This window comes from Diadema setosum, chromosome 3 (genome assembly GCF_964275005.1).
Source record: "Diadema setosum chromosome 3, eeDiaSeto1, whole genome shotgun sequence".
NCBI classification, from domain to species: Eukaryota; Metazoa; Echinodermata; class Echinoidea; order Diadematoida; family Diadematidae; genus Diadema; species Diadema setosum.
This window is the reverse complement of record NC_092687.1, coordinates 44,687,985-44,706,949: the sequence shown is the minus strand read 5'-3', so window position 1 is coordinate 44,706,949 and position 18,965 is coordinate 44,687,985. Positions and strand designations below refer to the sequence as shown.

At 37.5% G+C, this 18,965-nt stretch overlaps 1 protein-coding gene across 1 annotated transcript; it reads left to right on the top strand.

Moving 5' to 3' along the window:
• Window positions 1-9,993: 9,993 nt before the first annotated feature.
• On the top strand, window positions 9,994-13,982 carry LOC140226605 (uncharacterized). The gene is made up of 3 exons (XM_072307060.1): window positions 9,994-10,093; window positions 12,332-12,631; window positions 13,846-13,982. Exons 1-3 carry the CDS (start codon window positions 9,994-9,996, stop codon window positions 13,980-13,982), a joined length of 537 nt encoding a protein of 178 aa, XP_072163161.1.
• Window positions 13,983-18,965: the final 4,983 nt, after the last annotated feature.

Below are 18,965 nucleotides of genomic sequence, written 5' to 3'. Positions count from 1 at the left end.
AGCTTGTTAAGAAACGTTTTGCAGTTATTACCAAACACAGGGCTCGACACTAACGGTGGCCCGGTGGCCCGGGGCCACCACAATTGAAAGTCGGGCCACCAAATTTCAAAAAAGGGCAAATTTGGTGGCCCGCCTCGGGCCACCAAATTTTTTTGAAAAGTACGTCAATTAATTCGTAAATTTTTGCGCCGGAAATTAGCAGTTATATTTGTTTAAAGGATGGATGAAAAAGACTGAATGAGTGCCTGAGAGTGAGTAGATGTATGTCCAACTTCCAATTCTTACTATGACTGGATAAAACTTAGATATTTGACTCATTAAAAAAAAAAAAACAGGACTTTTAATGTTTTTTATTGTTTTTTTTTGGGGGGGGCACCAAATTTTTCTCTCGGGCCACCACAAATTTGAAATTTAGTGTCGAGCCCTGCCAAACAAAACACTGGAAACGCCGATTACAAAAAACAAACAAACAAACAAACAATATGGCATCACTTTTTTCCTAACTACAGAAAACAAACTATATTCATTTCATTCAATGCAACGAAATTGTTCGAATTTGCCGAAAGCAAAGATATATTGAAATATTCAAAATGTTCTATATAATGCCTCAAAGTAAAAATTCGACATATAATCTTTCAGACATATAATCCTTCGACATTTAATCCTTGCAGACAAGGATTTGAAAACTAAATCTGAAAGATTTCAATATTCAATTGGAAAATGAAGAGATCATGAAATTAAAATTCATCCGGGTAAAATACAAGAACCAGGCACCATTCAAAAAAAAAAAAATCGTTGCAGTTTGGGAAGCAGGAAACTGGATGACACATCACAATACGCGGACTAATCTTGTGGATTTTATCATGTGGGACGCCTCTTTCATATGCACGTATCGTACTAGTGACGCACTAAAAGCCAGACATTTTAAATGCACGCATGGTACCGAACCTGATTTGATACTAACTTCGTGGTAAACGAGCAGAGAAGTTTCCTTCTCTAGATTGGCGAAACTTCTTTTTCAATTTCTCCTCATATTTTTAGAGATACTCGAAAGTAGGTGTGAGGAAATCAATCAAATAATACAGATTTGGTTGCTCTTCGAAATATCAATTTTCAATGTATTATTATTATTCAAGCGTATTATTCAACTCCTCGTAAACCATGTAAATCGAAAATAACTACTTTGAGTGTATAGGTCTTCTATCACCTCGCTCATGTCAGTTTGTGATATTATTGATTGATTGAATGATTGATTGATTGATTGATTGATTGATTGATTGATCGATTGATTGAATGATTCATTGATTCATTGATTGCTTAATGGATTTAATGATTGATTGATTGATCGATTGATTGATTGATTTTTCCTCCATTTTATCCACCAGGATTTTCATATCATACAGGAATCTGCTCAAAATGATTGACAACCGAGTATTGGTGCAGGTCGGGCTTCTTTTCATAAACATTCACTTCGTTGGTAAGAGAAAAGTCATTTAAGACTGGTTAATTTCTTCATCTCCATCATTTTGCACTTTTCGTCGTTTCGATACGTGTTTCTGTGATTAATTAAAAAAGTCTGAATCAGCACAATGCTTGGAAATCATAACGTTTAGCGGAAATTCAAGAGTGGGCATTAAGGTCGTCAAACTCATGAACACAATTTTATCTTACTGTTTCATTTAGTTTAAACAGTTTGATGTATATCATGTCATCGTGTCAATTGCATTCTTCATTCTTGCATTTAATGTATCTATTTCATTTATCCATAATATCATATCAATAATACCAGGAAAAACTTCATGATAATGACGTTATATCATCTTTTTTCCTGTGCAATATTGTTATGTGATTGTGAATAATGGATATATTATTCAGCAGACACAAGAAACATTTCTCCCATAAAAGACATTTCTTCCCATTTTGTTATGTCCGACATTATTGAGATCTATCAGTCGATATTCTTACATTTCCTTTTCAGCTGGAATGACGTTGAACCTCGAGGTACCCTCGCCTCTCCGGGCTGGCCATGAAGTCACCGCGATTTGCACAGGAAATGATGTCTCTGGCTCGGCTGTACCAACATGGTTTTTGAATGGCGTCAATATCACAGACGGCTTCACCACCACTAGCGAAGTCTTTGTGGAAAATCAAGTACAACCTACATGCGGCACTAGATAGAATGATGACTTTTTAGGCAAGGATCTTTAAATTCAGTTATTTTTAGGACTCTAAGATGCTGTCTGGACCAAGCTGATGTCGTAGTTTATTTGAACAGAATTTTCGAAAGAGCGTGAAAATCAAGACTCTTAGGGTTAGTTTTGGGGGCAAATTTCTGCTTCTTGCTTCCGTGTAATCACATCTTGGCACAGTGTCATATCAGAATTAAGTAGACGTGATGCAAGAGCTTGAATGATGTGTTCCGTGTTATAGCACAAAAAAAAAATCAAACACACATATTCACACATACACACACACACACACACACACACACACGTATATTTAGGCCCTAATAGATATATACATGTCCACTGATGAATAACGACATGGCGTTATATAGACAATGCGCTTAGGTGAAGGAGAGATGTGATGCATTCTACGAAATACAGAGACAAATGACAATTAAACTCCTCTTTTTTCTGCATTTTATTTACTTTTGAATACTAGGGATATAGTCGCATTCTAATTTCAACAGAAACTGAAAATGTTTGACAATCAAATGACAATATCGACATCTAAGGCAACAAAAGGAGAACGTCTCAAAATTGAATCCACTTACCCGGACGGAAGTCACCTTTCACCTAGTGCGATACCCACAATGGGTAAACGCACATTTATTCCGCAGATAACACATTCATTCCGTGCAGCATGATTCTAAAAGATGAAGAAATACATCGTCTACCCACACACAGCTGTAGGCGGCGAAGATTTGACAGATTGTCGAAGAAAATAAGTGTAATTTTCGTCTTCCATACATCAGAGCCGAGAAGCGAGAAAGGGAAGAAAGTTTACAGACTCTTAATGGACACTCTAATTTGTGTGTAGATGTAGGGATTACATGAAAATAAAAGAAAAACTACTTATAAACACAATTTTGGAAGAAAATATACAGGAACATGAATGAAACCCTACTGTACCCTCATAATAATCATATTACTTACAGATTAGAAATGATTAGTGAAATATGTTAGAAAACTCACCTTCGAGTTCACGTCTACAATGATGACGAAGTTACCCATATTCTGAGATGAACTCAATGCGCAGGTTGATCGGATATGAACTTTGACCGATATCAAGAGAGCGAAACAAAACGGTCTGCTTCTTAATCTTCAGAAACACTTTCTGCAGTGGGCTCATACGGCAACCTGGTCCTAAAGAATCATTGTACTTAACTTAACAGCCTATTTTTCCATTGTCATATTCAAAAACATGATAAATCTGCTTCTTTTAAGGCATGGTGGTAAATACTTGGAAGAGCGACATTAGGCAGGTTATGAGGCTTTCATAGCGGACCATCTACGCTTTTAGACTGACCGGAGAAATATTCAAAGAGATCAAGAAATGCACAGAAACCTATGCCAGAACTTTCTGGAGTGTAGACTAGCCTAGGAAGTCGTACCTTTACTTGTAAGAATACCAAATAGCTGAATCAAACTGTAGTCGTTGATGTTGGGAGTCATGCATTTTCTGCCCGTTGCTCATAAAGGTTACAAATAACATTCCTGTACCAGGACAACCTCGTATTTTTGAGGTCACAAATAAGCACTGCTGAATCCTCATCATTTGAAATACTCCAGCCAGCAATTGCATCGATGTTATACCAAGTGTGTAGAATATAGGTAACCAATTGCAAGCATATGGATGTTTCCATTGTCGAAATAAACATAACGATTAAAACCATTGTCACAGGCACGGCAAAAGGGAAAAGCATTGGAGTTTGAAAACGGAAGTGAACTTTCACCTACAATCATGAATAATCACAGAAACAAGCGTTTTAACACTCTTCAAGATTAAAATTGTATTTATTTACAATAGGCGTCTAGTGTTTGAATACTTGTTCAACTTACCGGCCTTGATATAAGTCCAACAATTTTGCAGTTTGGGCTACCTGAGTGACTTTGTTATACTCCGTGATAAAACGTGCTTTGGGAGTGATGTGTTGAATGTTATATCGTCCCCACTACTTGGAATTAGAGGGACGGCATTATGACTCTTTTTACTCATTCATACACTTTGATGCCGTCTTTGGGCAAAAATTACACTGAATATGAAAAAGGCAACTATCGATTGTGAAAACACTAAAAGATTAAAAAGACAAGTGTCAGAAAGATGTGTTCAATTCAGGTTCACATTCTGCCACTTCAGCCCCCTGGAAGTGTCTAATGTTTGACATCCTGTCTCACGGGAGTCTTGCAAGCTTCCAGAAATGAAGAGTGTGTCGGTAGTAATGGTGATAACTGACTCGAGAAAAAGCATTATGACAGCTTGGCTGACCATTACCTGATCTTCACGGACACGTTTGAATTCCGTACAGACGGAAGTGAAAGTCGATTTTTCCAACGAGTTCATGTTCATAATATGACGCTATCAACCATTGCTGCTTCTGTTTTAATAATTAGTGATGAGGATAAATCTCATTTTCTTTTCTCTTCATCCACACTCTTTAGGAAATCGTCATTGAAAACTTGATGAAAAGATGATGCCTTACGGAATGGATGGCTGAGCATCACTGACTGACAAAGGCATATAAGTCCAAGAATACAGCGGCTACATTATTTATTGCAGATGTGGCACAGGCACTAGTACATGTCCCGGCTATGAGGGTGAGTACATGCAGCTTGATTTCTTGACAACGTTCCAAAACACACACCAAACATTCAGGGCGAAGTGAAGCGGTAAAATGTGCAATTAATGTTTGGTAATTTTTCACCCTATATTCAGTGACATCCCTGCACACTAACTCACTCACTTATAGTAGGCCTAGTAATACACTCGCAGATATTTTTCATCAGACAGATGTGTCTCTTGGTCATTCAGTTTTCAAAATGCATACCCTGTGTCAGTGAATTTAAAGCTGAGAAATCGTACAGAACAATATGTTACATTAGACTATGCACGCCACAATTTTGTCTTTGTTATTTTGTTTATTTACATTTTACTTTTTATCAATGTACCTATCTTATATCTTATGTTTTATATCTTATAACTTATATTTTTATCCTATATCTTATAACTTACATCTTTATCGATTATAGTGAGGCTGGTTGGTGGATCAAGTGAAAATGAGGGCCGAGTTGAGATATCGTGTAACGGACAGTGGGGCACGATTTGTGACGATTGTTGGGATATCAACGACGCGCACGTCGTGTGCCGAGAGCTTGGCTACTCATCTGCCTCAGCTCATTATATCGGGGCCCGCTTCGGAGAGGGATCTGGACCAATCTTGCTTTCCGGGGTTGATTGTGCTGGAACTGAAAACTCCGTATTTCAATGCACTCGACCCTATTGGGGATGTGATGGATTTGATTGCCGTCACAGTGAAGACGTCGGAGTGAGCTGTGAGGGAGACAGTAAGTTTAAATCTGTAATTAATGAAAGATTATCCTGTAGCCTCCCAGTCATGAAGACGCCCAGCACTACACGTTTATGCAAGGCAATATCGACCTCACGACAGAGTTGGTAATTAAGACCTCGTAATTTAAATCGTTAAAACCCTGGGTCCAGTTCCTTTGTCCTCATTGCCTATAGTCCCTGTAGAGAGGATTTAGAGCTGTGGATTTCGTGGTTGCTTGCTTCCAAGCATCTATTGTTTCGTCAGCGGCCACCAAAAAACATAGATAATAGATAAAAGATAAACAATAAATAAAACAACATATAAATAGAAATTTGTTGTACAGTTGTATACATGTATTTCATGCATATTATATAATTTGAAAATACATTGAGAATATCTGACATATTTCCTATCTTATTCATCATTTTAGAGTTCTTCCAAAACGATGTCCGTGGAAAGGCTTCACTCGCTTTATTCTTGCTAAATAATATACGTAATATTTTGATGTGTGTGATGTAAAGTGTGATGAACTAAAAATCAGTCTGGGACAAGGCTAGAATGGACAGCGGCACAAAACATTCGACGAGGACATATGGAACAATAACAGTAGTAATTATAATAATGTTAATGATGATGATGATAATAATAATAATAATAATAATAATAATAATAATAGAAATAATAATAATAAACGATACTAAAGTACTTTTTGAAACGTGGCATTGTTGTATATGTTATAACATTAGAACTGCTGTATAACGCATGTATGACTAATGAAAGCCTTTAGAGTTTCGATTTTCAATAAAACATACTGGCGATACTGACGAATCTACTTTGCAATGCATGCTACCTATATGACAACCGAGCGTTAGTTGTGAATGCCATCCTCAAGGTGAACATCAATATCTTTTTTTTCAAGTGAAATGTTTGACGCGATGAGCCTGTAATGTTATTTTTGGTTAATTTCTCCGCTTAAAGGAACCGCAAAAGTAGATACGTACACCGTTCGTAGCGAGCTGACATTAATTCCAACTGTAGTGGACCATGGGGGCGTCCTTCAGTGCAACCTTCTCAGCAGTGAACAGTCTAGAACGCTACAAGTCCAACGTAAGTAGTTTTTTTTTTCCTTTCTTTCTTCTTTCTTAAAGGGAAACTAGTGCCGTAGAGATAATACCTAATATGGTGCAATTGTGCAAGGATAACTTCAGTCAAATTTTCCACTGTAATGTCGTCATAATATTGAATAATAGTAGGACCGAAGAATAATTTTGAAACAGAATCTAATCAGCTACAGCATAAAGAAAGACAAGAAATATATGCTCGAATAAATTCGAAATCTGATGAAGTCAATATAACATTTCATATATTTTTTCATTTCATTGGATGAAGGAGTTTGTTAACACTAGATAATTTCATAAGACGTTTACACCCACTAGATGGCATCTACCACTTATCAGCTTTCAAACTATGTAAAAATGCTGGGATTATCGTCCATCGTAACGACCTACAACGGATGTAAAATATGCACTTTTGCTGCACATTTGCACTGTATATCGCCGCTAACGCACGCACGGAATTTCAACTTTGACGGGCCGGTATGAGGGGCCTGTAGTCGAGTAAACTTAAAATTCTATGAAAATGTTCTCATTGAAATTAGAAACCGATTCCTTTCCCAGGGGACAAAAAAGTAAATAAAGATACCCTCCTTTACGGACGCACAGTAAAGCTCAAATAACGCGCGCGCGCAAAATTTTACAATGCTCAAAATGATCTGAAACGTTTGTAAAATGATTTCTAGCTCGGTTGCAGCAGTTGGAAATTTTGACGCGAGCGCATGCGTGCATATTTGCGCCTCATGGCAATTTCTTTATATTGAAAATATAGGTCATTACAGTGTACATGAAATATGCCTCTGCCAATTTTCATTGTGAAATAACTTTTAGAAATTTAGCTAGAGATAATGTGATTTTGGGAAAAATGTCATAGTGACGTCATGGTTCAAATGTCACATAGGAAAAAAATTTCAAGCATTCCTAGCTCATGAGGCATTAGTGCTATAAGTTATAAGAGTTAAGATCTTCAGCTTTTAAAGGTAAGCGAAAACAAGATTTTGTATAGAAAGTAAGAAAGTAAGATGATTCGTAATCTTTCACGTATCACAGTGAAAAGTCTCATAATAAGAAGATGATTTGACAGAACTCCTTATCGACATATATGGTTGTACAATCCTGGGAGGGGGGAAGCAAAATAGAGAACCCCGGTATAAAGTAAAGTGATATGTTTCAGAAGAAAAACAAATTGAGGTAGAGGTTCTTTTAAACGGCTGTTCTTTCGTATTTATTATGCTTCTCAAATCAAATCAAAATGAATCAAATTTAAATAAATCATCAACAAATGACAGAAGCAAGAGAAAAGCACAGTCTATACTACATGCATTACAAAATCATTCGGAAACATTATCGTTTCATATAAATACAAAAAGAAAAGAATAAAAAATGTGATTAAACAAGGAAGCAGTAAACATCATTTACTCTCTGTCTCTCTCTCTCTCTTTCTCTCTCTCTCTCTCTCCGCCACTCTCGCGCTCTTCGTATTCAGAGAGTTCACGCACGAACGATTTAAACACTCTAAAGCACTACTATGAATCAACGGATAATCTGTAATTGTAAAATTTTGCTTGCTCATTATGTTCATGGACCCATATGCAACATTGTGTTCCGTTTGTGATGTAAGCTCACATAAATGTTTATACTTTTATATAAATGTGCAATTGTTGTAAATTATACAGCTTGTACTTCTCTCCTTTTTACATGTATACTTTGCATTAAACATCGCCTTTTCTCGATGGAAGTAAAGCATTATTGAATTGAATCAAATTGAATTTAATTTAATCTAAGTGAACTGAATTGAATTGAAGTGAATGTGTTTATGTATACATAATAATAGGAAGAAAATTTACTCTGCGAGAGAATCTAATCAACGATGACTTAATTACCTCCTGTCTGGTCCTAATATTTGTCACGTGACAGATGCCCCAGCGGATAATATCACTGTGATCCAGATCAGCCAAGTCGAGGATGAACAGGGAACTAATAGCCTTCAGATCACGTGTCACGTCAACTCATGTGACCAACCATTTCCACCAATCAGGACATACGAAATTGCAATCGATGACGTCATTCGGTCGTCTTCAAACGCCCCTTCAGTGACCCTTGACCCTCCTTTAAGTGGATGCGTAGAAGTCTCCTGCACAGGTGATAACGACATCGGTAGGACGACCACCACACAGACTTACTGTACGAAAAGCTGCGGTAAGAGGACATTATCAATTTATTGATCTTCTTATGATATACATCAAGTTTCTACCAGACTTCAAATACATCCGAGATTTTGTAATTAATAGACTCACCACATGCACTTGCTTTGGGTTGGAACCACTTTCAATTTGATGGCGGTTATCACGATTATAGGGAGTTTTGGAACTTTACTCAGTGTCGCTGTTTTACTGTTATTGCGAATGTTAACACTATTACAAGCATTTCCTACACACACACAAAAAAAAAAACACACAGCATCATATTATGACAATTTCATTTCTAACACGAGTGCATTCCTCCAACGATCAATGAAACATTGTGCCTTCTATCGTTGCCACTCCTTGACTTTGACCTCCACTAGAAACCAGTGGCGATCCTCCAGCAGCTGATATCTTGTCGATCAAGACTTTGGAGTTCTTAGGCAAAGACCGTCATATGAATCTGCTAATCCTGTGCAGAGCGAACCTGAGCGACCAGCCGTACCCGTACCTCCATTCGTATTCAATTGGGGTTGATGGGACCATCCTGTCCAACGCGAGCTGGACCTCAGCCGTCTTGAGACCACGCCCCAACAGGTGTATTAATGTCACGTGTTCCGCAACTAATGGCGTCGGAATGACCTCTACGTCGAGGAGGCACTGTCCGACGGGTGAGCAATTAGGAAATTCAAAAATGTGTTTCTTTTTTTTTCCCGTCGTCTCCATATCCATATCAATAAAAAAAAAACAACAACAAAATAATCTTTGTGATTGAAGACGAATGCCCTTTACAATGAAATCTGTGTAAGTTCTTCGTTGTTCTGTTTTGAGCAGTTTACCCGAAGTAAGAAACACCTGACGTATACATTAAAAGCAATATATTATAATATGGAAACTTTTATTTTGAACTCTTTTTTTCACTACAAACTCACATGTATCTTCAACAACATATCTTCCGTTCCCCTCAGATCCACCTGCGCCTAACATCATCTCTATCAAGGTAGAAGAAGACGAGAATGACTGGGGAACGAGTCTCAATATCTCGTGTCACGTGGATCCGACCGACCAACCGTTTCCACCGATCGGTGTGTTCGAAATCGCCGCTGATGGAGACATTTTAGCAAGATCCAACGCCTCTTCAACGATCATGGAAGATCAACCTAACAGGTGTATCGATATATCGTGTACCGGTATCAGTCAATTCGGAGAGACGTTTTCTACGCGGAACTTCTGCCCAGTGAAAACAGGTAGATTTCTTTTGGGTTCTGGTTATAAAGAAAATAGTAATAGAATAAATTGTGATTGCCTGAAAATCTGTGTTTTAATGTATTAATTAGGTTTTATACGTTTCCTCAATATCATTGTGTTTTGTTTTGTTTTGTATTGGTTCCGTACGTCTTCGTCTAAAACGGACTTTTTAAAACGTCCATAATAACCAATAATCAAAGTTCGGACTTAGCATTTACCGCAAAACACAGGGTTTTCTCTTTTTTAACTCTCTTAAAACGTCAGTGGACGTTACAAAATGTTTTTGAACGTTATCGAACGTTACAAAATTTAAACGTCCCGCACCTAACGTTTACAGAGCGTTTTTTTTTTTTAAAGAAAGTTTATTAAACGTGCTAAAAACGCCGAATTCAACCCCCCCCCAAAAAAAAAAAAAAAAATCAGAACGTTCACACCCATTTTTATTATTATTATTATTATTATCATTATTTTTATTATCATCATTTTTATTAAGTCCCCTACGTCTTCGTCATAACAAAAGTTCACAAAACGTTTTTCTTAGGTCCGCTACGTCTCGGTCGCCATTTATAAACGTCCACAAAACGTCTTCATTACGTCTACTACATCTCCGTCTTTAATAAACGTTTAAAAACGTTTTTATTCTATTAGGTCCGCTACATCTTCTCTCGGTTTCTATGTTACGAATGTGCATGCATATTATTTATGAACATTCCAGTAAGAAAATCTTAAATTTCAAAACTAGTCGAAATAGATAAAAGACAATGAAATTTACAGTTTTCATCTAAATGGGTTCAAACATTTTTAACTGCGTTAAAATTGTACTTACGTTATTGTTCAGTACGTTATTAACAATTTCAAATTGTGTTATGAAGAGGTATTTGTGTATGTTAATAGGCCTAATTAAAGTATGTGTTATTTAATTTTAGTAACCATGTCTTCACGCATTACAACATTTTTGCCGGTATATGAAAGAATGTGATACAGATATTAGACAGAACTAGGATGTACTAGGTATAGGAAATACGACATTATGAACAGGTTAGGATAGAATTATAGATAGAATTATATAGGATTAGGATTACGGTATATTAATCCCAGATTATGTCTGTATAATCTCATAACTAAATAGTATGCCCAATACAACCCTTATTTTTACCCATTACGTTTTTTTTTAGAGGTTTGTTGTTTTTTTAAAGGTTCTTTGAACGTTCTTGACAGTTCATAGGAAGCTACATACATTCCTGAAAAGTTTAATACAAGTATGTGTGGGGTTTTTTTTCTGTTTTTTGTTTGTTGCATCTTTTCTAAAAGTTCTTAAAACGTTTGTTATGCACATAAGACGTTCTTAAAAGTTTTCTAGAGGTTCTACACGGTTATGAAATGTTCTTTAAACGTTCCGGAAAGGGGGTCGAGACTCTTTTAAACATTCTTAAAACCCTTTTCAACGCTCTAGGCTGTTTTTAAAGTTTTTTTTTTTCTGAAGTCCGCAGAACGACCACAGAAATTTGCGAATATTCTTAAAAGTTTTCTGAGGTCTATAACGTCCAAAAGGTTCAGAAGGTCCTTAATTTTTTTTTTTTTTTGCTTGTTTCTAACGTTTTAAAAGCTTGCTTACCGTCCCCTTGAAACAAATACGTTGAGAAAACCTTCCATAAAAAGACGCTGTGAAAATGTTTAAGCAAACCTAAAAAAAAAAAAAAAAACGTCCAAATAACGAACTTGGTATGTTTCAAGAACGTGCATAAAAGGTCCATTTGAAGGGGTCGGTGCAATATAGTGCTAACCCACACAATAGTCATTTTGAGATAATCGCTATTGAATGTTTGGAAAGTCCATACATTGTACATTAATAAAACATGAATGCATGCATTTTTACCATCTTATTGGTTGAATTCAAATACATTTTCACGGAGGTTAGAGTGAAGGATAAGGATTATGAAAATGCATGTAACTCAATTTTGACAAAAGTGTGGGTTAGCACTATATTGCACCGATCCCTTCAATTGTTAGCTGGGTCTTGTTCTAGGCCTGTAATGGCTAGATGTAAAACGTCTGAAGTTGAAGTAAATGGCTTCTTTGATTTGACATCATATTCACTGCTTTTAAGTGGCATTGTATTATAAAATATTTTATATCAATCTATGTGTCGACACAACTGTCAACGAGAGGTTTATTGTGATCACTGTTGTTTTGGAATGAAGACAAATAAATCGTATACTGGTGTATTGCCCTCATAGGTCATGCGCGCCCAGCGAGTAACATCCTCTCCATCAAGACCCAGGAGATCAATGGAGAAGGAAGCCAGGTCATTCTCGTTATCACGTGTCACGTCAGTCTTCAAGACCAGCCGTTCCCACACCTCCACACTTACACCATCGGAGTCGACAACACCGCGATCTCCTCGTCTAGCTGCGCCTCGGCTCTCTTCAGACCACGCCCACACAACAGGTGCATCAATATCACGTGCTCCGGGACAAACGGGATTGGTTGGACCTTCACCAGTCTCGAGCACTGTTTGACGTTCGGCTCTGGGAAAGGTAAGTCAGAGCGGGGTCATCCCACCGTAGACCGACACCCACGAGTCATACAGCCCACGAGTTGGACATTGAAAACAGGTCCATGAGTCACACAGCTCACGAGTCATACAGCCCATGCATGAGTTCGACACTAGGCAAATAAAGCCCATGAGTCCGACACTATGTAAAAACAGCCCATGAGTTCGACAGATACAACACGGGGCTCAATGTGTCGATCTCGTGGGCCTTGTTAGCTTAGTGTCGAACTAATAGGTTGTATGACTCGTGAGCTATATGACTCGTGGGTGTCGGTCGCGTGACGTGCACCCGTCAGAGCGAGATGCTCTGAGAATAACTAACCATAGGCGAACTATTTGTGATTTGTATTATTCTGAGTGGAGTTTATTGGTCACTCTAAGTTTATTACAATGATATGACTAGCAAGACATGTAGATGAGCTCTAATCGCAACGGCCGGTCAAATCCACGATTGTTGATTCTTTTTAGATATTGAGTTCATTTCCAATTCTACATAAACCTGCTAGGATTCACGCTGTGTTACTAACCTAAGTATCACATAATCAATTTTATTCCAACTATGCTAGGAATCAATCACATGTCTACGAATCCATCTTGCGATGTAGGTATGACATAATGAAAAGTAAATAGTTTGGAATTATTCTAATAAAAGTAACTGATAAACAAAGGGGGAATTGAAGTTTGATTGCATGTTTGTCAAAGCAATTAAGTTAACTTTTATATAATATCCTTTGGTCTTCTTCAGTCTGTTCAAAACCATTCGTGTTAAATTAATAAGTATTGATAGGAAAATAACTATTATGATGTACAAGTATGTAGGCCTTTATGCCTTTTTTCGCAGTTTAGCTGCTTTCATTGATTTTCTTGATTAAAATCTGAACTCGTTAAGATAGACAGCTTGAAGATTCCTCTATTAACTGTCTATTTGCAGCTTTATAAACGATTTTATCCCTACACATCAAGCTGGCTGAATGCTAAATTTGCTTTCACATAAAAAGAAGAAATATTTTAAGAGGGTGACACACATACATTAATTTTTTGAATATAATACATGTTTTAATATAAGTGAACCAAAAAAAAAAATGTAAAGACTGGACTTGAAATTTTAGGTCAGACGTGTTTTTGAATTTTCCCCCTCTTTTTGTTCTGTCAAACTAATTTTTTATTCCCCTCATGTCTTGTCTTGCCTTACTACAGGTCCAATTGCCGGTGTTCGCCGAGGATTTCTTCAGCAGCCGTCGACCACGTACGCCCTGCTCGTCGCCGTGTTCTTCCTGTCGTTGTTGACCTGTGCGACAGTGATCTTGAGAAGGAGGGATGTCACGGCCTTTTGAAAATTAAATGCCTTGCTATACCTTCCCTTTTATTCAGAGTTAAATAAGTCTATTAGTGAGCACTTTATACTTCAATCTCGGCTTCACAATTACGCCAGGAATAATCGTGTTTGTTTGTTTGTTTATACGAGCAAAGGAGGATAAAAACTCTTTTCTAGTTGTGCTTCATATTCTTTTACAAGACATTACCTTTCCTGTCTTTTTTTTTTTCAGTTTATATAAAAACACAGTTTTACATAATATCACTCTCGAGAAGTTTAGATTGCCGTATTGCAAATGTAAATTGCATGCGATTTACGACTTGTAATGATTTTTAATGCTGTGTCTCGGTTTGAAAGTTTAAGGTTAATATTGTTACATTTTTACATGATATCTATAACACACCTATCTGTTTGTATCTTTATTAATCTACTGATTTGAAACTTGATTAGTATGAGAAACAGTAGGACTTCTCACTTCTCGTAGTTGGTTTTGCAATTTGTTCTTTCCAGTGCTTTTGAAAGGGGAAAAAGAGCAATTAATAGGCTAGGGGAAAAGGAGAAAAGTTAAGAGTGCTCTGTCCATTCTACTTAAGTTTGTTGGAAATATCGTTTACAAACAATGACTTATAGAAAGGTTGTCTGATCAAGCTCAATACTATTCTTAACTGCACTTTCGTTAATGTACCTTTGATTAGCGAACAACTTTAATAGGTAGTTCTTCGTAAGATCGTACAGTATATAGCTTAATCAATACATGTCTCTAGTTTAGTTTCTCAACAGATAAACACGGTAAGCCAAAATGCATAACGTAAGTCACATAACGGACTGTGGTAATTACAAAGTATGTTACTCAGTAAAAAGTAGTCTGCGAAGACTGGGAATAATTTCTTTCATCTCTTGTCTGAATTCTTAAGTGAGCTTTTATATAGTCAGGGATGTTGGTCGTATTATCTTGTTCTTGCATTTTCTTTTCAAACGGAAATTGAACAATGGAATGAGTCATAGGCGGAAAGCACTGATAATTGTACAAAGTTATGCTTTGTTACTTAATCATTAGAACTCCTGGATGCGTATGTGTGTGTGTGTGTGTGTGTGGGTGTGTGTGTGTGTGTGGGTGTGTGTATGTGTGTGTGTGTGTAGGTGTGTGTGTGTAGGTGACAAAGAGAACTCTGGTTCACTGTCAGGGTAACTAAACTCCATCATGCACAACAGCACAAAAATCCATGCACTCGACTCATCCGCTTTTAATACAGTTTTCATATACTTTAATATCAATATAACACAAAATATTATACTTCCAACATTAATATATTTGCTTCTTTTCCTCACATATCTGACACAAACATGGTCATTTCTGCCACATATAATCTATATTGTACTTTCTCTTTCCCAGCATCCTCGGAACCCAGATGACTACACAATGCCAAGCATTACAGAAGTTTTACAAATGCATTTAGGAAGGTTTTTGGAGCATCCTTTTAGTTCTTTGTCAAATCAGTTAACAAGTGTCTGCTGCCAATAAACTGCAGTAGAAATGGGTGGAGTCTGGGTGGCGCTTAGATGGGGGGGGGGGGGTGAGGGGGAGTCGAAGGAGTTGAAGACTCAAGTAAGTTAGACTATAATTTGTTCATCACCATTCAATAAAGGGCTCCTTCTACTGAATCTTGGAAGAGAGGTTGATTTTTCAGCAGATGGCTCAAGTCTTCATAATGGGGTAATAATCATAATGAAGAAATGTGACAGCTTAGAGACACATACCCTTCTAACAATAACAAATGTCACAAGGGAGAAAAAAAGAAAAAAATTCGTACTATGAACAGTCAACCTTGCCTATATTATGGAATCCAAAGGAATTGGTAAAAATGCTCTGTCTTTAAAGTGAATTACTACTTAAACAACTAGATTTACATTTTTACAATCATCCAGAGCAGAGTCTGTCTTCAACTCGATCAATTTTTGGATGTGCGTTAGGACAAAATATTTAAAGGCAAGTGTGATTATATATAGTTTCATGCACATAATGTATGCAGCCCACCATTTCAAGCAGAGACTACCATTCTTACAGTACATTTATATAATGTACTGAGGACTATTGGATAAGTCTCTCCATTATGAAACAGACACTGCAAACATAGCTCTCTGCTGACACCTATTTTTCTGACAACCTAATTCAAATTATAATGGTTCAAGCATCGAGTTGCTTTTTATCGCAACTGATTGAGAAATTGGTCTTCATTAACATAAAAAACACTGGCAAAATGAGTTGTGCATAAACAGTGATTATGTCGATGAAGGGCAATTGGTCAATCATCTGCAAGAAAACCAAACATGACGCAAGAATCATCAATTTCAATAAATACACAGTACCCTCTGCTACAGTGCACTCCCATTAAAATGAACACGGTTGTAACAAAATTCCGGTTACAAAGAAGTAAAAATTAGGGCCGCAACATTATCCACTTTATGTATTCTTATTGTTTATTTGTTCGGCTATAACAAAATTTCGATATAAGGAAAGAAAAAAGCTGGTCCCGAGGACTTCTTTATAACAGGAGTCCACTGTATTAGGGATCAGAACCATTACTTGCTAGCAGGTGGAAGCTCAGTAGTATAATGCAGGGCTGCCAACTCTCATGCATTGAGCATGAGACTCACTCATTTTGGTCCTTTCTCACTCTAAAACTTTATTTCATTTGCATGCATTTCTATTGACCTCACTCACTTTGACTCCTAAATTATAGCATTGGCCTATGGGAGTCTCACTCTCAACTAGTTTCCAGTGTTGGCAGCCCTGCCAGTGCATGTGACACCTTTTGAGCGATCAGGAGGGCATTTGCTTGGGTCTGTTTTTATAATGGAAACAACTCAAAACATTGAATAATCGGTGTCAATTTACATCGATGACAGGCAATTCTAAATCACGTCCACTAAACCTCACATTAGCTTTTCACATTTCACCATCTCATTTCCTTTCATACAGAATCCTCTTTGAATGTGACAATACTACGAGTAATCCGTCACTTCACAGGTTCCAAAAATTCTTAACAAAAAAGAAAACATAACCTGAACATAAAGCATTGATACATTCCTCAATTATCCATATGCCTCAATATATTCTATATAACCTTCTTTTTTTTTTCATCAATGCCCTTTAACAATACCAACCTAAATTCATTCACATGATCATTACATGACATGGCATACTACAGACAAATAAAACAAATATAGTAGTACTTTGTTTCCAGCAATGGTATGTATTCATAGATTTTCAATATTTACAACAGCTAATACATTGTACTTCCATTTTTCTCTAAGACTAAACTGATTTTATTTCTGATCTACAATACCTAAAGAGTGACTAGATGATAGATGACATTTGAGAAAGAGAAGCTTGAGTAGAACACGGAGGTGGAATGACATAAAGAAAATACAGGAGTGGTCCGTTGGTCTTTCCATAGCACATATCAGATAACAAATTTCAAGCGAATCATTTCTCTATACAAAATCAAAGAAACAAGCCACATGGAGTCATCCCCATATTCAGATTAGCGAACTAAAGTGGTTAAACACTGGACTTTACAATTAGATCATCATGATAGCAAAATGCTTTAAAAAAATGAGCACAAGTCAGAAAAATTGAGCATGCTGTATCCATCACATGGATTTTTTATCTATCTGTATACATGCATATGTTTTGTTTGTTTGTTGCATGAGCTATTTGCATCATTTTCGACTTCTCTTCTGTTGCGCCACGTCTGTGGAACTCTCTACCAGTCCCGCTTCGGAATTGCAACAGCCTCAATATCTTCAAATCTAAACTGAAGACTCATCTTTTCCAGCAACTTTGTGAATGATGTGTGACACTTTGTGGGAGCTGGGCACCTTTGAATGTTTCTCCAGGTAAATGGCGCTATATAAATGTCATTTTATCATCATCATCACTGCAGACACTGGTAGAGTGTAGTTTGCAGGCACAAACCCTTGTTGGTCGTTAAGGAGTCTGCGTGCGCCAAGATTAATACACGCACCACTGCACTGCAGCCTCTCCCAATGGGAGAAGCTACAACACAGGGCCTATGGGACAGCGCGGACTGGTGCATGTAGTAGTCTTGATGCAGCAGACTCCTTTACGACCAACATGGGTTTGTGCCTGCAAACTAGGTAGAGTGCAGGACCGTGTAGCCTAGAGTTTTCAAACTGAAAATATTCCTTAACCCTTTCTCTGCCAATGAGTCAAATGTGCATTAATTTCAAACACATGTACATAAAGACTGGGAATGAATGTAGCAAGCAGAGTGATAACAATGCTTTTTTGTTGCATTAACCGATTCTGTGACGCGCTTTGTGTATTATCGGCATGGCCAGCGTCATTACTGCGGTGTCCCAAATGCCTCCCCTTCCCTCTCCCCCACCCCCTCCTTACATTAGCACACGCACGGAATGAAAAACTGATGCATGGTTGCTTTAGCCAATAGGTGTCTCGTACTGAGTGCGCGAATGCTTGCTTAGTGCGCGAACCTTTGTTACAAGTGCGCGATAAACATGTTGCCCGTGGGGTGGGGGAGAGGAGGGGGGTCGGCTGGGACACCGCAATTTGAGCTAATGGCTGCGCCCAGTGCCACAAAATGTCTGCTGCCCTCAACGAACCCGAATTGGTCAATAAGAAAAGATGACTTCTGCATTTACACAAATTAGACACGATCACAATGTTGATGCTCTTTTCCTAACAGACCAACAAATGTGTTCTGTCAGTAAACAGCTTCTATCTAGTCTGCTGGAATCAAGTGTCTTATTCCTGTGCATTCGGGGAGATTTACTAATGCTAGCAAAAACAGAATTGTTTTGTTGTCGTTGTTTTAATCTCAGGAGGTGACGATTGTAGGCAAGCAATAGTGAATGTTAACTTGCTCAAATTCCTTGTCTGAGAATGTGATCCATTACAACCTAACATATTGCTCACTTCTGCAGAGAAAATCCAGTATGTAGCAGAGACCCTATCTGC